Raw genomic sequence first — 20,843 nt, forward strand, 5'->3', positions numbered from 1 at the left:
ATTTCTCTGGGTTTACCTTTTGGATGATATGCAAAAAAAAAAATGCGTAGGGTCCCCTCCTTTAAGGTCTGGTTTAGGATTTTAAGAAGGAGCATCATGCTCCCAAAATCCATACCAGTCCCTTCATACAATTTTTTTTTAATTAAGGCTATTTATAGGTTACTGGTGGATATGAAAATCTACAACTATACGCATTAAACACTACTCCTTAAAAAAAAAAAAATCTTAACCACTTGCTGGCCATGCACTGTAGCTTAACTGATACTTCTAGACTGTAAGCTCTAATGCGCAGGGCCCTCTGATCCCTCCTGTATTGAATTGTATTGTGACTGTACAGTCTTCCCGGATGTAAAGCGCTGTGCAAACTGTTGGCGCTAATATAAATCCTGTATAATAATACAGTAGGGGCCGTCTGCACAGAATCGCATACATATATATATATACGTGATTCTGCATTTCCAGGAAGGGGTGCGCACCTACCAACCCGGATGTGCTGTGGCTGGCTCCCTGCAAAGTGAAAGCATTACACAGTCAAAACACGAACACTTGCTAGGCACACAGTTAACCCTTTAATTGCCCCAAATATTACTGGAGATGTCAGTGTCAGTTTGTTCCCACTTAGCATCAATCCATTGCACTATCACAGTCGCTGATCGCCAACATAACTAGTACAGTGGAACCTCGGATTGCAAGTAACGCAGTTAACGAGCATTTCGCAATACAGGCTTTTTTTTTTTTTTATCCATTTGCTAGTGTTGTCCCGCAAAACGAGTAGGATTCAAGCCTCTAAGGTGTGCAGTACCGCATTTGGGCAGAGGTGTGGGGGCTCCAGTGACATTTGGAAATTCTCGGTTGCCGAGTGTTTTCGAGGGTTACCGCTGCATCCGAACGGACTCCGAGTATTTCCGGATCTCCGGCGCCCCCACCACCTCTGACCACATGTGGTATTGCATGCAATGGAAGTCAATGCGGAACAAATTATCTTTGTTTCCATTGACTTCTATGGGGAAACTCACTTTGATATACGAGTGCTTTGGATTACTAACATTCTCCTGGAACGTATTATGCTCGTAATCCAAGGTTCCACTGTATTAAAAAAAAAAAAAATTCTGTAACTATACCATTGTTTGTAGATGCTATAACTTTCACGCAAACCAATCAATATATGGGCAGCACATTGGTGTAGTGGATAGCACTTTCACCTAGCAGCAAAAAGGGTCACTGGTTTGAATCCCAACCACGACACCGTCTGCCTGGAGTTTGCATATTTCCTCCGGGTACTGCGGTTTTCTCCCACACTCTAGACATGCTGGTAGGTTAATCGAATCCTGTCTATATTGGCCCTAGTATATGTATGAATGTGTGTTGGGAACCTTGGGTTGTAAGCTCCTTGAGGGCAGAGACTGATGTGAATGTACGATGTATATGTAAAGCACTGCATAAATTGATGGCGCTATATAAGTACCATAAATAAATAAACATACTTATTCTGATTTTGTTTTACCAAAGACATAGAGCAGAATACATTTTGGCCTAAATTTCTGAAGAAATTTGTTTTTTTTAATTGAAAATTTATAGCACAATAAAATAAAAAACCCAGTGGTGATCAAATACCACCCAAAGAAAGTTCTATTTGTGCAAAAAAATTATATACATTTTGTTTGCGTACAGCATTGCATGACTGCGCAGTTACCAGCTAAAGCAGTGCAGTGCTGAACTGTAAAAAATGGCCTGCTCATGAAGGGGGTAAAATATTCCGGAGCCTAAGTGATTACAGGTGTATTAATTCAGGTTGTATTAAAATTGTTTTAATACAGGATTACTCATGCAGAATGTTTAAAATACATTATACTCAAAATGTGTACAATAATTAGGTTTCTGAATTGAATCTTGTAATGTGAGTACAATAGTTTTATTGCTCTAAGAACTTTTTTTTTAAACTCTTTTTCTAGATTTTGTGTTGGCTTTGGATACCCAAGACAACAAGTTGGTTCCTGTTGGTGACCTACAGACGGACAACCTAGAACTAGCTGACCACTCAGAAAATGTTATTCGGTAAGAAAGGATAATGGTTGACTACCATTTTATATATTTAAAATGAGCCTGCTCTACAGGGAATATGGGATCTGTCATTGCCGACTTCTTTCTGAAAATGCCAGTTGTCTGGCTGCTGTACTGATCATTTGGCTTCCATATTTTCAGTCAGTAATCCAAAACAAGTATAGAGATCTGGAAAGGTCAGCGATGGCCCTTCTGCATGTTTCTGTCATTTTAACCACTTAAGGACCGCCTTACGTCTATATACCTTGGCAGAGAGTGGGTCACGCACCGCTGGTGGCGTGCTTGTGACCCGGTCCTGAGCTCCGTGACCGCACCCGCGGACCCGATCGCCGCCGGTGTTTCCGCAATCGGGTCACAGAGCTGAAGAACGAGTAGAGGTAAGTGTAGACGAACCTTTCCTCATTCTTCCTAGTGAGAGTGTCACTGATTGTCTGTTCCCTGTCATAGGGAACGACGATCAGTGAGGTCACACGCCAAGCCATGCCCCCACACAGTAAGAATCACTCCCTTAGGTCACACTTAACCCCTTCGACACATCATGTCCGATGTGTCCGCCATAATGTCGCAGTCACGATAAAAAATGTTGATCGCCGCCATTACTAGTAAAAAAATAAATATTAATAAAAATGCAATAAAACTATCCCCTATTTTGTAGACGCTATAACTTTTGCGCAAACCAATCAATAAACGCCTATTGCGAATTTATTTATTTTTTTACAAAAAATATGTAGAATGTATATCGGCCAAAACTGAGGGAAAAAAACTTTTTTTTATATATTATTTGGGGATATTTATTATAGCAAAAAGTAAAAAATATTGCATCTTTTTTAAAATTGTCGCTCTATTTTTGTTTATAGCGCAAAAAAATAAAACCGCAGAGGTGATCAAATATGACCAAAAGAAAGCTCTATTTGTGGGGAAAAAAAGGACGTCAGTTTTGTTTGGGAGCCACGTCGCACGCCCGCGTAATTGTCAGTTAAAGTGACGCAGTGCCGAATCGCAAAAAGGGGCCTGGACCTTTAGCAACAACATGGTCCGGGGCTTAAGTGGTTAAAGTGAACATCATGCAAGGCACAGTGAAGTTTGCTTAGTTCCCACCCACCAAAAACGTGTTGAAATGACTCTTCTATCCAGCACAGAGCAGTACAGAGAAATCTGTTGGCAGATGCACATTGCTTAGTATCAAAATGAAAAACACAATGGCCATTCCTGGTGTTCAAATGGCGCTAAACACAGGTCTAAATGTAGGTTTATGATTAGGTTAAAGGTAATTGATTTTTTATTTTTTTTTATTTACAGTATTGCCGTATTGTGTTGTACTCCAAATGCATTTGCTTTGGGCACACTTCATCCACTGGGGAAGCTGGCCTTGAAGATCAGAATTCTCAAATCTTTTGGTTTTTCTGTGCTGGTGGTGAGTTTTTTTTTTTTATTTTTTTTCATTCCAAATAAATGTTTTCATTACTGGTTCCTTCCATTATGTAGTATTCATTTTTAGATTTCTCGGGCTTAGAATTGCAGAAATCTGTGCCTGTGTTATAAAATGTATTATGTCTTCCACTATTGTATTGTAACAGTATACTGCTGATCGCAGAGATACATTACCACTGTTGTGGGGAATCTGATGTTGTTTTAATGTGTGTTATGTAGCAGTAAGCATCTCCCTTTTTGATTTTTTACCACTTTAGGCAACGATTTATATTGGGAATTTTTTTTTTTTTTTCACATATCTGTTTTTACTTTGCTTACATTTCCGGCATACACAGACTTAAAGGGGTTGTAAAGGTTTGTTTTTTATTTTCCTTTAAGCTAGTGCATTGTTGGTTCACTTACGTTTTCCTTCAATTTCCCCTCTAATAGGTAGATTCAGGTAGATGTGCCTATACTTACGGCGGCGTAGCTTAGCGTGTTTAGGCTACGCCGCCGTAAGTTAGCTAAGCAAGTACATGATTCACAATGTACTTGCCTGCTAAGTTACGGCGGCGTAGCCTAAAGCGAGCGGGCGTAAGGGCGCCGAATTCAAATGTGTGTAAGGGGGGCGTGTTTTATGTTAATAAGGCTTGACCTTACGTTTTTGACATTTTTTCTACTGCGCATGCGCCGGGCATTTCCCAGTGTGCATTGTGGCTAAGTACGCCGCACGGGCCTATTGATTTTGACGTGGACGTAAATCGCTATCCGCGGATGACTTACGCAAACGACGTAAAAATTTTGAATCTCGAAGCGGGAACGGCGGCCATACTTTAACATTACTATTCCATCTAATAGATGGAATAACTTTAGGCCTGATAATGGCTTACGGAAACGGTGTAAATGTACTGCGGCGGCCGTTCGTGAATCGGCGTATCTACTAATTTACATATTCTACGCCGACCGAAATGGAAGCGCCACCTAGCGGCCATCCGAAATATTGCAACCTAAGATAGGACGGCGCAAGCCGTCGTATCTTAGATATGTTTAAGCGCATCTCTGTTTGAGCATACACTTAAACATAAGTCGGCGTAGATTCTGAGTTAGGTCGGCTTATCTACTGATAAGCCGGCCTAACTCTTACTGAATCTACCTATAAATGTTTTTTTTCTTTGTCTGAATGTCTCACTTCCTGTTTCTCCTCAGTAAGCTTGCCCCCATCTGAGCCGTTCTGGCTGGGGGTTAGTCAGCGTGCTCGCCCCCTCTCTTGGGAATACATCCCTGCGGGGAGACGCTGTGAAGGAAAAGGTAATGCACTAGCTTAAAGGAACCTATTTAGAAAATAAAAAAACAAACCTTTACAACCCCTTTTAAAATGGTATTACATTTAAAAATGCTGACAGCCAGGGCTTTTATGGCAGAAGAGACCCTATTTTTCTCTTCTGTCATAAATGCTTCCTCCTGTCTGTCAGCGGTAATGTACATTGAGCCACGCATGTGCAGCTTAAAATACATTTTGGCCCCCACTCTGTGCCATGGTGATGTGGCTTCCATGCTCATGCATGGGAATGATACCATTATGGTCTGCCCATTTAAGCGGCTGGAAAATAGTTAACCCAGAAGGAAGACAGAGTAAAGAGTGAAACGTCCAACCACTGACATCGCAGAGCTGAAGGTCTTCTTTTAACAGGTAGTCTGTCATACTGTGCTTGTATTCGGTGTATACTAGCACTTTACAGAATAAAGCTGCAGGGGGTCCAAAAAACAAAAAATATTATGTACAAATGTAATACCGCTTTTAATGCTAGATTCAAACATACATGGAAGGTGCCTTCACAACCACTTTAACCTTGAGCACTGTGAGTTCTTTCTAACCTCAGTTAAGCTGAATCCACTCCTGTAGCCCACAGCTCACTGTACTTATCAACTTTATAATGCTGAGAAGAATCTGCTGTTGTGAAATCCTGTTTCTTGCAAAGAACATCCCTAAGAACATACAGTATCTCACAAAAGTGAGTACACCCCTCACATTTTTGTAAATATTTTATTATATCTTTTAATGTGACAACACTGAAGAAATTACACTTTTCTACAATGTAAAGTAGTGAGTGTACAGCTTGTATAACAGTGTAAATTTGCTGTCCCCTCAAAATAACTCACACAGCCATTAATGCTTAAACCACTGACAACAAAAGTGAGTACACCCCCAAGTGAAAATGTTGAAATTGTACCCAAAGTGTCAATATTTTGTGTGGTCACCATTATTTTCTAGCACTGTCTTAACTCTCTTGTGCATGTAGTTCACCAGAGATTCACGGGTTCCCACTGGAGTCTTCTTCCACTTCTCTATGACAACATCTGGTGGATGTTAGAGACCTTGCGCTCCTCCACCTTCTGTTTGAGTATACACCCCGGATGCTTAATAGGGTTTAGGTCTGGAGACATGCTTTGCTAGTCCATCACTTTTACCCTCAGCTTCTTTAGCAAATCAGTGGTCATCTTGGAGGTGTGTTTGGGATCGTTATGTTGGAATACTGCCCTGCGGCCCAGTCTCCGAAGGGAGGGGATCATGCCCTGCTTCAGTATGTCACAGTACATGTTGGCATTTATGGTTCCCTCAATGAACTGCATCTCCCCAGTGCCGGCAGCATTCATGCACTTATGGGTGGCACTGATAGGCGGCACTGATGGGTGGCACTGATGGGCACTGATAGGCGACACTGGGCACTAGGGGTGCAACGGATCGTCACCGATCCGTGATCCGAACGGGCCACCCCGTTCGGATCGGCACACCCCGCGATCCGCGGAGCGCTCCGGAGCCTAGGCCTAGGAAAGTCCCCGGCTTCGGCCTTGCTCCGGAGCGGCGGCCAGTCTGCTGCCAGAGCCCAGCGTGACACGCCTCCCCGGGGAGGCGTGTCACGCTGTTCACTGGGCTCTGGCAAGCCGACATGGAGAGGGAATATTAGCAGAGAAGCACTGGTGTGAGAGGAGGGGGGGGGGGAAAGAGCACATTTCAGGGGTGGATTAAAGAGGAAGCAGGTGAGGCTGTTTGGGACTTGTTAAAAGTACAATCTTGATGTTTTTACAGAAAAAAAAAATATATATATATATATATATATATATATATATATATATATATATATATATATATATATATATATAGCTGTAAAAACATCAAGATTGTACTTTTAACAAGTCCCAAACAGCCTCACCTGCTTCCTCTTTAATCCACCCCTGAAATGTATGTGTGTGTGTGTATATATATATATATATATATATATATATATATATATATATATATATATATATATATATATATATATATATATATATATATATATATATATATATATAATATATATATATATATATATATATATATATATATATATATATATATATATATACACACATTTTTTTTTTTGGACCAATGAAAACACCCTTTTTTTTTTTTTTTGCGCTGATCCGAAAATGATCCGATCCGTGACTCCTGATCCGAGGATCGATCCGATCCGTGAGTTTTTTGATCCGTTGCACCCCTACTGGGCACTGAAAGGCTGCAATGATGGGTACTTATGGGTGGCACTGATGGGTACTGATACTGGGCATTGATACATGGCACTGATATCTGGCACTGGTTGGAATTTTGGGTGGGCACTGGTTGGCAGGAGCCTGGGCATTAATTAGCAGCTGTCTTGGCACAGATTGGCATTTCCCTGGTGGTCCAGTGTGGATGGCCATCCCTGGTGGTCCTGGTGGCATGCTAGTTGTCCTGGGCGGGCATCCAAGGGGAGGCTGCGCTGATGAACAATCAACACAGACCCTCCCTGTCAGGAAAGCAGCCAATTGGCTCTCCTCCACTCACGTCTGTCAGATGCGAGTGAGGAAAAGCCGATCAACGTCTTTTCCTGTTTACATCGTGATCAGCCTTGATTGGACACGGCTGATCACGTGGTAAATGGCCTCCGTCGGAGGCTCTTTACCGAGATTGGTGTAGAGGCGTGTCAGACTGACACACCAATCGCCGTGATGCGCGCCCCCACGGGCACACGGCGGCTGTTATCCTGTCATGTCAGGATAACTGAACCACTGCCCGGCCGTCATTTTTCTATAGGCCGGGTGGGAAGTGGTTACAATTATGGACAATCTCGAGACACCCCATTCTAAAATGTAACAAAACTATTCTAATAGCTTTACACAATGCAGCAACATCCACACAACGTTAGAGGTGATTTATTCTTCCAAAGCAAATACACTTTTGCACACTGGTACTGACTAGTATTCCAATGTTTCTTCTGTCCCTCAATTTCTCCCTATATGTCAGCTAATGTGTCCCCAATGCTGATGGAGAGGGGCACAGGAGGGTCAAAAGACCATGACACTCCCACCACCATGCTTGACTGTAGGCAAGACACACTTGTCTTTGTAGTCCTCCCCTGGTTGCCGCCACACACGCTTGACACCCTCTGAACCAAATAAGTTTATCTTGGCCTCATCAGGCAACAGAACATGGCTCAAGTATTCCATGTCCTTAGTCTGCTTGCCTTCAGAAAACTGTTTGCAGGCTTTCTTGTGCATCATCGTTAGGATGGGCTTCCTTCTGGGACGACAGCCATGCAGACCAATTGGATGCAGTGTGGGGCGTATGGTCTGAGCACGGACAGGCTGACCCCTCACCCAATCGACCTCTACAGCAGTGCTGGCAGCACTCATACGTTTATATCCCAAAGGCAACCTCTAAATATGACATTGAACACGTGCACTGACTTCTTTGGTCGACCGTGGTGAGGCTTGTTCTGAGATGATCCTGTCCTGTTAAACCGTTGTATGGCCTTGGCCACCATGCTACAGCTCAGTTTCAGGGTCTTGGCAATCTTCTTGTAGCCTAGGCCATATTTATGTAGAGCAACAATTATTTTTGTCAGATCCTCAGAGATTTCTTTGCCGTGAGGTGCCATGTTGAACTTCCAGTGGGCAGTATGAGAGAGTGAGAGCGATCGCACCAAATTTCACACACCTGCTCCCCATTCACACCTGAGACCTTGTAACACTAACGTGTCACATGACACTGGGAGGGAAAATGGCTAATTGGGGCCAATTTGGACATTTTTACATAGGGGTTTGCTCACTTTTGTTGCCAGTCGTTTAGACATTAATGGCTGTGTGTTGAGTTATTTTGAGAGGACAGTAAATTTACACTGTTATGCAAGCTGTACACTTACTACATTGTAGCAAAGTGTCATTTCTTTAGTGTTGTCACAGGAAAAAATATAATAAAATATTTTCAAAAATGTGAGGGGTGTACTCACTTTTGTGAGATACTGTATATTCCTCATGTGCTAATGAACTTCAGAGCTTTCTATGTAAAATTGAAACCTGTACTGAGAGAAATAAGGAAGCTGGAATTGACCACCTCCTCCTTGAAATGCTAGTTGACCTGCTCCCCCTGGATTTATTAGTTTGAGTCACTGACCTGGAACAAGGTCATTGAAGCCATAGGATCAGCACAACCGACAGGCAACTAGTATTTTTCAAGAGAGATATCGGCAGTGGCAGCCTCAATATTTCTTTTAGTGCAGGTTTCATTTCAGTGCGCTGCTACAGTAATTTCATCATCAACTGCACAAGATCTCACACTGGATGTACATCTGTAGCAATAGTCAAGCTTGTCTTAAAAAAGAGCCTGGAAATGTGTCATACAGCATCTCTAAAGGGTTTTTGCTAGTAATCGAAATGAAACTGTTAACTACATTTTTTTTTTTTTTTTTTCATGCTGCCAAACAATTTAACAAACATATAATTGCTTGGCACATAGAAACAAGTGTACTTTGAGAGGTGGTACATGATGTTTGGGTCTTGTCTTTAGTAAAAGGCTAAGAATTTGCATTGTGTCTTCCTGCCCAACAGCCTCTTCTTCTGGTAGCAATTGTTGATTCTTTTGACTATATGTCTTGCAGCTCCCCATGCATAAATTTGTAAGGATGACTGAAGAGCATAAAGTGAAATATTTAAGGACAATAATCTTTCAAGAACTATCGGACGATCAAAGTGCACTGGAGGGCACCACCGCGGAGGGGGGTTTGGAGAAAACCCCCCATGACACATAAAGGGTTATTTTCATTGAACAGTTTTGCAGATTGGAATGTGTCACAAATAATTTTATTTACATGTTTTTTTCTGTCTTGTACGAGGAAAACTTGTAATTCACAACATCCATTATAATAATAAACATGCTATTTTTATTATATCTCTGCAGTTTCTTTTGTATTCTTTTTTTTCAAAGACATTTAATGATTGTTAGAATGTTTTACATACACTCTCTGACCTCTAAACTAATAGTCTGCCACTAACACTGAAACTTTACCCAACTCTTACTCAAGCCCTGAAACTTAAAGGGGTTGTAAAGGTAAAAAAAAATTCCCTAAATAGCTTCCATTACCTTAGTGTAGTCCTCCTTCACTTACCTCATCCTTCCATTTTGTATTTAAATGTCCTCATTTCTTCTGAGAAAATAAGGACATTTAAAAGCAAAATCGAAGGATGAGGTAAGTGAAGAAGGACTGCACTAAGGTAAAGGAAGCTATTTAGGGATTTTTTTTTTTTTTTACCTTTACAACCCCTTTAACCACTTGCCGTCGCCGCACCGTCGAAATACGTCCACAAGGTGGCTCTCCTAGGCGAGATCACGTTATATGACGTCCTGCCTATTAGCCGCCACTAGGGGCGCACGCGCGCCGCCGGAGGCGCGCGCCCCCGCTCGCCCCCGACTCCCGTGCGTGTGCCCGGCGGGCGCGATCGCCGCCGGGCACACGCGATCGCTCGGTACAGAGCGGGGAACGGGAGCTGTGTGTGTAAACACACAGCTCTCGTTCCTGTCAGCGGGGGAAATGCTGATTTTCTGTTCATACAATGTATGAACAGAAGATCAGTGTTTCCCCTAGTGAGACCACCCCCCCCCCCACAGTAAGAACACACCCAGGCATACTTAACCCCTTCCCTGCCCCCTAGTGTTAACCCCTTCACTGCCAGTGGCATTTTTATAGTAATCTAATGCATTTTTATAGCACTGATCGCTATAAAAATGCCAATGGTCCCAAAAATGTGTCAAAAATGTCCGAAGTGTCCGCCATAATGTCGCAATACCGAAAAAAAATCGCTGATCGCCGCCATTACTAGTAAAAAAAAATATTAATAAAAATGCCATAAAAATACCCCCTATTTTGTAAACGCTATAACTTTTGCGCAAACCAATCAATAAACGCTTATTGCGATTTTTTTTAACGAAAAATATGTAGAAGAATACGTATCGGCCTAAACTGAGGAAAAAAAATGTTTTTTTATATATTTTGGGGGGATATTTATTACAGCAAAAAGTAAAAAATATTCATTTTTTTCAAAATTGTCGTTCTATTTTTGTTTATAGCGCAAAAAATAAAAAACGCAGAGGTGATCAAATACCACCAAAAAAAACTCTATTTGTGGGAAAAAAAGGACGCCAATTTTGTTTGGGAGCCACGTCGCACGACCGCGCAATTGTCTGTTAAAGCGACGCAGTCCCGAATCGCAAAAAGTACTCTGGTCTTTGGGCAGCAATATGGTCCGGGGGGTAAGTGGTTAATACTCCTATATTGTGCCTTCCCTTGTTCCTCCTTCCACCAGTTGTCAACACCCGCCCCTAAACACGCCCTCGCAAAGCATCTCATGAAATTACACTTCTTATAAATATTAACAACAACTTTAACAATATTAACATAAAGCATATTTCATTAATCTGATAAATAAAATAACAATAAAATATGATGAGCTACTAAAGGTAGTGTACCCCAGTTCAGAGCAAAACAGGAAAAAAGGACCTGTAATGCATCCGGAATCACATAAGAAATTGTGTAAACGGGGACTTAAATTCAGCCGTCTCCTCCTAAAGAAAAAAAAAAAAAGCGTCAACCCAAAAAAATGTATCAAACGCACAATGTCCCACTACAAAAATGCACTGGTTCCCAATGTAATGCATGCATTCCCATTTTGACAGAATGCATGTGAACACAAAAAGGAGCGCAAGCAAAACTTTCAAATTGTGCCGCACCAAACCGCATGATACTGCAGTTACCATGTGGCCTCAGTGGCTGCAACTGATGCATTTTGGGTGTCATTACAAATGAATGGTTCCGTGTGCGTCTCTCAAGGGCAGCGCATTAACGCGTGGTGCAGGAAGCCAGCATGAAATGCAATTTTGCCACAAGGCATTCTAATGTGAACTGGTCCAACACTATTTAGCAAGCTGTACAGGGGGAGGTTCACTGACAAAAGACACTTGGAAGTGAGTGGCCCTTTCTGCTCCAGCTATCAGACCTGATGTAAAGTATTCCATTGACATGAGAGGTTGTAGTACAGAGGAAGAAATCCCTGACCTGGAACAAGCCTGCAAATACAACTCTGAATGAGAACATGCTACATAACTGACCTCTAAGAACTCCACCACTCTTGTTGCACAGGAAGCCACCAACAGTTCCTGTCATGTCACTCTGATGAAGTTCCTATGAATGGTAGCTTTGGGCACACTTTTTTTTTTTTTTAAGTGTATTTTGTGCGTGTACTCGAGAGAGGAGCCGGACTGCAGGAGTTGGGAGTAGGCAGGCCTCCCCCAGAGGCAATCTGCCACCTTTCTCCATGCCCCGGGTGGCAAGGGCGGGTGTGTGAGGGGGTCCTCCCACACAGCCCGCCCTACCTGCTCCGCTTTGAAGCCCAACGGGGCCTCTCTTTTTTAGAGACAGCGTGGTCAAAGTGCGTGCATGTTAACCCAATTTCGAGTGCGTGTAAGTGTGGTGGTTTTTGTGGGAGGGGGGTGGGCGTACTAAGCACAGGCTTACCTCGCATAGCACACCCACCGGGAGCCGGGCTGAGACCACCAAACTCAATTCACATGTAGCCGAGATCCGAACCTCTAGCTGCAGAGGTGAATGGCTTATCAGCGCAGTGCCAATCGCGTTGAGCCACCGCAGCTCCCCGTGGGCACACCTTACTGGTAACTGGTTGTAATGGGTATAGCGGGTGTCGGTGTCAGTTGCGGTCCGCTCACCTCCCTGCCCGAACCGAGCAGACCTGCCCCCTGCCTGAGTCGAGCTGAGCCAGCCTGTCATTCCACCCGAGCGGACCTGCCCCCTGCCTGAGTCAAGCTGAGTTGGCCTGCCTCCCTGCCACAGCCATGCTAGTACACTTGCCAGCAACGTTTTTCCACTCGCCAAATGTGAGCAGGTGAGTGGAAATTTGGAGGGCTGTGATAGACCAACACAGAGTAGCACATAATTGTGAAATGGAAGGAAAATGATAACTCTCAATTTTTCTTTTTTTTACAAATCAATATGTGAAAAGTGTGGCGTGCATTTGTATTCAGCCCCCTGAGTCAATACTTTGAAGAACCACCTTTCGCTGCAATTACAGCTGCAAGACTTTTTGGGTATGTCTCTACCAGCTTTGCACATCTAGAGAGTAGAATTTTTGCTCATTCTTCTTTGCAATATAGCTCAAACTCAGATTGGATGGAGAATGTCTGTGAACAGCAATTTTCAAGTCTTGCCACAGATTCTCAATTGAATTTAGGTCTAGACTTTGGGAAATTCTAACATATGAATATGATTTGATCTAAAACATTCCATTGTAGCTCTGGCTGTAAGGTGAACCTCTGCCCCAGTCTCAAGTCTTTTACAGACTCTATCAGATTTTCTTGTATTTGGCTCCATCCATATTCCCATCAACTCTGACCAGCTTCCCTATCCCTGCAACATAATGCTGCCACCACCATGTTTCACAGTGGGAATGGTGTGTTCAGGGTGATGTGCAGTGTTTTCCGCCACACATAGCATTTTGCTTTTAGACCAAAAAGTTACATTTTGGTCTCATCTGACCAGAGCACCTTCTTCCACATGCAAACGACACTTCTTATGGCTTTCTTTCAGAAATGACCTTCTTCTTGCCACTCTTCCTTAAAGGCCAGTTATATGGAGTGCACAACTTATTAATGTCCTGTGGACAGATTCTTACACCTGAGCTGTGGATCTTTGCAGCTCCTCCAGGATTACCATGGGCCTTATGGCTGCTTCATCGATTAATGCTCTCCTTGTCTAGCCTACCAGTTTAGGTGGATAGTCATGTCTTGGTAGGTTTGCAGTTGTGCCAATTAGGTGACTTCTGAAGACAATTGGTTTTACTAGATTTTAGTTAGGGATATCCCAGTAAAGGGGGCTGAATACAAATGCATGCCACATTTGTCAGATATTTATTTGCAAAAGATGTTAAAAACTAAAACAGTGTATTTTAATACGCCGGGCGCAAGTATGTTCGTGAATCGGCGTATCTAGCTCATTTGCATATTCAACGCAGAAATCAACAGAAGCGCCACCTAGCGGCCAGCGTAAATATGCACCTAAGATACGACGGCGTTAGAGACTTACGTCAGTCGTATCTTAGACAAATTCTGGCGTATCTGATTCTTTGAATTAGGCGCCGAGATACGACGCCTCACATTCAGACTTACGACGGCGTATCTGGATTTACGCCGTCGTAAGTCCTTTGTGAATCCGGGCCTATATCTTCTTTGGGGGGCTCATTGGGTAGAGGTACCAGGGAGGACAAATGGAAAATGGCTCTCATGCAGCGGGCTTACCGCATTTGGAATGGGAAGGTGAGGTGGAGCAGGAAGGGCTCTGACGATCTCTTGCTGGAATTTAAGGGATGATCCATTCTGTCCTGAAGCTCTGTATAGCACATGAGTGTTCAGCAAAGCCAATTGAAATAAGTATACAGACACTTTTTTGTACCAGCATCTGGCCTTACGGGCAACTAGGTACGGCGCCAACAACTGGTCGTTGAGGTCCATCCCTCCTGTATTTTGGTTATATTCGTTAACACAGAGGGGTTTCTCAAACACCAGTCGCCGTAAGAAATTTGGACCAGCCGTGTCTGCGTGAAGGGAGAACAGAACGAAAACATTCTTACTATCCCTCCACTTCACAGCGAGCAAATTATTACACTTCAAGCAGGCTCTCTCCCCCAGCCTAAGATGGGAATCTACAAGCCTCTGGGGTAAGCCCTGGCGATTAGATCGCGCAGCGTCACATGCGCCAATCTGATGATCAAACAAGTGACTAAAAAGTGGCACGCTTGTATAATAATTGACCACATACAAGTGGTACTCCTTTCTGAATAATGGTGACACCAAGTTCCACACAATCTTGCCAGTGCTCCCTATGTAGTCTGGGCAGTTCTACGTAACTATCTCTTCCCTTGTAAACCATAAAACTATATGTATAGCCTGTTGCTAATACATCTTGACCCCATATCTGGCACGCTTCCTGGGAAGATACTGTTTGAAAGAACCAGAAAATTTAATCAGGGGCTCATCAATGCAGACAACTTGATCGGGAGTAAACAAGGCTGCAAAACGTTCATTGAGGTGGTTTACGAGGGGCCGAATTTTGTCGAGCCGATCGTATCCAGGGTCTCCCCGAGGACGACAGCGTTCATTGTCGTTGAAGTGCATGAATTGCAAGATCTGCTCATATCGTGCCATGGCCATAGAGGCAGAGAACCGGGGCATATGCGTAAATTGGGTCAGTGGACCAATATGACCGCAGCTTACTCATTTTACTTATGCCCATGAGGCAGGGTAGGCCTAGAAAGGTCTTAAATTCGAAATCCGTAATTGGTTTCAAATCTCTGGCAAGGGAGGACAACTGGGGATTAGCCGTGATGAATTGACCAGAATACAAATTGCTTTGGTTCACAATAGATCTATAGAGATCTTTTGTGAAAAACAGCAAAAAAAGTGAGGTAAAATCAACTGTTTCCACCTGAATTTCGGGTTGGCCAGTGAATGGGGGATAACGGGGGCTGCAGAAGTGATGGGCTCCCAATTAGGATAGGCAAATTCTGCAGGAAGGACACTATGGGCACGACGGGCCTGTCTTTGTCTTCTTGGTGGCAGTGGGACACTACTCGTGCTTGCCCCCTCCCCAGCTTGAACTGCACTTATGGGACTCGCCACGTCACCACATGATACTGCAGTGCTGGATGTACGACCGGAGTGTACTAGGCCGCTGATGCTTGCCAGTTCACCAGAAGGATGATCGGCACTAGTACTGCTCTGCTCCATATGAGAGCCCTGCGGTTCTTGCACCTCAACAACAGCAGAAGAAGAATGGGGTCGGGTAAGTCTGATCTTGGCAGGGAACACAACTCTGTTGTCAGAGCTATCTGTCAGGGAGCCGCTGCTGTCTACAGGATCATATTCTGAGCCTGAATCTGACAGATGAGTGACTTCCTCTTCACTATGTGTCATGCTCAGAAACGTGTAGGCCTCTTCACTAGTGTACCTTCGATTTGCCATTTTAGTCTCTAAATTTACTGGTACACTAGTGAGACTCACAGGGGAAAAAAAGCTCCTAGACTGCCAGCAACTGTATCAAACGCTACCAAAAAAATGGCCTGACTCTGCGAACGTGGCAGTTATGTGTTTAGTGTTTTGTAAGTGACAGTGATCAATCGATACTGCACTTGGGTGGAGGGGCACAACGCAGGTGCTAGCAGGTATCTGGGCTGATCCCGCTAACACTGCGTTTTTGGGAACCCTAAACTGCTGGGGACTTTAGTATAGATCAGATATTGATCAGTTCAGATACTATACTACTAAGGGAAGTCTATGCTGCCTGCATGGGTGTTAGCGCTACTGGCACTAATCTGAGCTGCCTGGGGCAATGCAGACCCTATCTGACACTAAAACCTAACTGATATCACCATATGGGCGATCAGGGGGTTAAACTTTTATTGGGTAATAATCGGCGGGTGCCCTGACGCTATAAAATACAAACTAACTAACCAGCGTCACCTGTAACACTTATATGGTGATCACTGGTGACAGGGGGTGAAAGGGTTAACTAGGGGGCAATCAGGGGGTTAAAACCTTTATTGGGTAATATATGTGGGTACCTGTCGCTATAAAAACCTGAAGGTGAACCTAAATAACTAACTGGCTAACTAACGTCACCTGTGACACTTATACAGTGATCACTGGTGACAGGGGGTGAAAGGGTTAACTATGGGGCAATCAGGGGGTTAAAACCTTTATTAGGTAGTATATGGGGGTACCTGACGCTATAAAAACCTGACGGTGAACCTAAATAACTGGTTAACTAGCATCACCCGTGACACCAATACGGCGAACAAAAAAAAAGATCAATTAGTGACATTGGCTAAAGGGGGTGAAAGGGTTAACTGGGGGCAATCAAGGGGTTAAACCTTTATTAGGGGGGTACCCTTGACCTAACAGGGCCTACCACTAATTGCCCTAACACTTATAAAAGCAGTGATCAGTTAAAATATGAAAACTGTGATTGGTGACACTGTGACAGGGGTGCAGGGGTTAACTGGGGGGGGGGGGGGTGATATGTGTACTGGTGTTAGTGTGATGTTGGAGCAACTCACTGTGAGACGTCTTCTCTCTTTGGCTCCCGAACGAAAAGGCTGCACGAGGAGAGATGACCTCACTTCCTTTGCCTGTGTTTACAGTTCACAGGCAGAGGAAGCGTTTCACTGGTCAGGAGCGATCATGAGGGGGGAGCCATGAATCAGTGGCCTCCCCCTCTGGACGGACTGCCTCGGGCACCGGGGGGAGGCGAATGCGCCCTCTGCCCGCGGGTGGGCGGTAACGTATATATACCTTATTCTGCCGACGTATATCCATTATGAGGCGGTCGGCAAGTGGTTAAACTGTATGTGCTTAGTGACATTAAACTGTATACATATTTGCTTGGTGACATTAAACTGTATACATATGTGCTTAGTTGCATTAAACTGTATACACATGTTCTTATTTGCCTAGGACTACATACATATGTGCTAATTAATATTAACTGCATACCTAGATGCATGAATGGCAAGAATACTTGTATACCTGCATGTTTGCATACCTGGGTATCTGCATACTTACGGGGTTGTAAAACGGTAGACCAACATTGTCTAGGCCTGCATCGTTGTGGAACTGCGTATTACTTTGTCTAATACAGTCACTTTATTATGTATCTGTTAGACTAGCTAAATGACTTAAAAGGGTGAGGCAGGCACACTGTCCTCAGATTCAGTGGTCTGGCAATGTTCATGTCTCCTGTTGGACCAATGGCATCAGGATGATCTGAGCCACTATGGTGCGTGATCTTGGATCAAGCCTGGTTAGTACTTGGATGGGGGACTGCCCAGGTTTCCCTCCTAAGTGAGGGAGGCATCTGAGGTTGCTGTGTTTGAGAGTGTCTCCGACCATAAGATTTTAGAGCAGTCTGAGGTGGTTGCTCCTTCCTTAGCCGGGTCAGTCTTTGCCTTGCATTGGGTCTTGGAGCAAAAGTTATGGGCTCCTTATTGTAGAACAAATAAATGGTAGCAGCTTCAAAACTGAATAGGGACATGATCTAATCCACTGGGCATCCTTCTGTTTCAGATAGGCTTGGCCTGTTCAGTGATGACCTGTCTGCAAGAGGTAGATTGCGGGGCCCATAATCAGGAAACACATAGCTTCTCCCACATCTTTTGCAAAGAATCCGGAGGTGGTAACACTGATATTAACGTTAGCCGAATTGACCCAGGAGGGCTTCGTACACCGACAGAGCAAGTCTTGCGGCGGACGCTTCTTGAACACTTCCAGTCCAGCGGGACCTAATGGTCTTGAGTCCTGTATCTCAGCACTGTTGAACCCTCGGAAGCCACTGCCAGCTTCGAGGAACTTCAATTACAGGACTTGGAAATATTTTTTTGCCTGGGGTGAAGCCAGGAAGTGGCACACGCAGAAATATGTGAGTGGGAGATTTTCTCTTTCTTTCTCCAATCAGTATGGGAAAGGAGATTGACCTTAAAGGAGTTGTAAAGGAAAATATTTTTTTTTGCTGAAATGACTGTTTACAGGGTATAGAGACATAATAGTTAACTGATTCCTTTTAAAAATGATTAAAAATAGATAAAAATTAATCATATAATGTACCTGTAGTTTCAGTTTCGCTTATGCATCTAGTTTCATGCTTCTGTGAAGTACAGAGACACAGAGCCAATAGAGGGCAGTGATGGTTTGTAAAACTAAAGTGATTGGTTCTGAGGGGTTTAAGACACACAGTAATCACACCTCCTTGATTAGTGCCACAGAGAGAAAGCTCCCATTACTTTTTTCATCAGGAAACAGACTGTTCAGAACAGAGAAGGATTACAGCAACATCATAGCAAAAACAAACAATGAGGACATGAAAACAGGACTGCAGTAAAGTAAGCTATTTAGCGAAAAAAATAATTCCTTTAGTGACCCTTTAAGTACTGTTAAGAGTCAGAGTTCGTCCCTATACATTTTTTTTTCCAGAAGCCATTGTTTCCCACTCCTTGATTTATACTTCATACAGCGTGTAACGCAGACAGTCCCACCTGTCAGGCCATTATTGTGTCCTTGGGACTTGAATTTGATCTTGACTGTCCTTGCAGAGGCCATTTTTTGAACCTTTTGTTCCTTTATCTCAGAAAGTGGCTTCTTTGATGGTTATCACTTCACTACGTGGAGTGTCAGTGCTGGCGGCTCTTTCATGCAATGAGCCGTTCTTGGTCTTGCATCATAAGGTGATGTTACGTCCTCATCCATTTTTTGCCTAGAAAGGTGTCTAGTTTTCACTTAAATCAAGACAATGTCTTGCGTTCTTTCTGATCCTCAGTTGGCAGGAGTTAGATCACTGCATACTCTGGAGGTGGTCATAATTAATTGATTTGTAGGTACAGGTCAGGAATCCTGGTTTGTGCTGCCAGTAGAGTCCAGGATGGGCAGGAGGCATCTAAGTTAACTATTTTCATTGGATTTGCCAGTTAATTATTCAAGCCTATTTGGTAAAAGCACTCTCTACCAGGTGTGTGGGAGCATCTTGGGCCATCCACCATCAGATGTCAGTGGTTTAGAATTTGAGGCCTTTACATGGTCTTTTGTTCATACATTCACAGATTTTTACCAGATAGATATGAAAGCCATGGATAATACTGCTTTGGCCACAGTATGTTTTGGTGGCAGTTTCTGTGATTGTGTCTCCCTCCCCTCAAGGGAATTGCTTTAGTACATCCCATATAGTCATTATTATGGTTGCTCTGTGTGCCGTGATGTACGATAAAGAAATTAGGATTTTTTCGTCATACTTGCCTGTAAAATAGTTTTCTTGAAGTACTTCACGGGACACAGAGGTCCCTCCCATAATTTTGGGGATGTTTTATTGCCTTGCTACAAAACTGAGGTCCTTCCTGTGTAGGAGGGGTTATCTAGGGGTGGAATTCCTGCTTGACTATGCCAGTGTCCATCCACCTACGTATAACCCATATAGTCATTATTATGGTTGCTCTGTGCCCCATGGTATACTCCAAGAAAAAGGATTTTACAGGTAAGTATGATGGAAAAGTACAAATTTCCCTCTGGTTTTAGCCGACTTGGCTGCCTAAGTGCTCTCCTTCACCTTACTCTTTGTTGGGGCATGCCGTACATAAAGTAGTGTACCAGAACGGGGTATTTCAGAAGAGGACCAGGAGCTCTGTAGATGTACGATCTCAGTCAGCGCCCCCCCAGCCGTCATTTTTACCTAAAGTGGTATCTTCATTCCATCTCAACAAAGACATTGTGCCGTCTTTCTGTTTTAAAGGGGTTGTAAATTTTTGTTTTTTTAATTTTCTAAATAGGTTCCTTTAAGGTAGTGCATTGTTGGTTCACTTACCTTTTCCTTCGATTTCCCTTCTAAAGGTTTTTTCTTTGTCTGAATTTCTCACTTCCTCTTTCTCCTCAGTGAACTTGCCACCATCATCCAAGCAGTGGTTAGTCAGTCAGAACAGCTTACTGAACAGCTTACTGAGGAGGAACAGGAAGTGAGAAATTCAGACAAACAAAACATTTAGAAGGGAAATCGAAGGAAAGGGTAAGTGAACCAACAATGCACTACCTTAAAGGCTATTTAGAAAATAAAAAACGAAGCTTCAGATGCTAGGGGACAGGGCTTTTAACACGCTGGATGTGGTTCATGCTATCTGCTCACTGAGATTCCCTCTGTGCTTCCTGAAAGCCCAAAGAAGGGGCACGCAGTATCCAAATCTATTGTAGAAAAAAAACTTTTAGAGTAACAAGGTTTTTTTATATGGCTTACAGGGAACATTTAACATAGAATAATCATTTAGGTTGAACTAAATACATTTTTTTAAATTTTGGATAGCACAAGGGAGGGTTATAACTCCCGTCAGTTTATTAACAGATGTGTCTCATTGGAGAGGTCCTTCACTTCCTATCCTATAGCCACACCAAGAAGGGAGAGCAAATTCATCCAAAGTGAGGG

General features: G+C 43.4%; 1 protein-coding gene across 1 annotated transcript in view; it reads left to right on the forward strand.

The window, feature by feature from the left end:
- The window catches only part of FASTKD2 (FAST kinase domains 2), a 41,615-nt gene extending 31,897 nt beyond the window's left edge, over positions 1-9,718 (forward strand). Inside the window, exons 10-12 of the mRNA XM_040357312.1 lie at positions 1,953-2,055; positions 3,361-3,475; positions 9,429-9,718. Of these exons, the coding sequence (XP_040213246.1) occupies positions 1,953-2,055; positions 3,361-3,475; positions 9,429-9,578 (368 nt within the window). The 3' untranslated portion in view covers positions 9,579-9,718. The remainder of the gene's footprint in view (positions 1-1,952; positions 2,056-3,360; positions 3,476-9,428) is intronic.
- Positions 9,719-20,843: the final 11,125 nt, after the last annotated feature.

The sequence above is a fragment of the Rana temporaria genome, chromosome 6 (assembly GCF_905171775.1).
Source record: "Rana temporaria chromosome 6, aRanTem1.1, whole genome shotgun sequence".
NCBI lineage: Eukaryota > Metazoa > Chordata > Amphibia > Anura > Ranidae > Rana > Rana temporaria.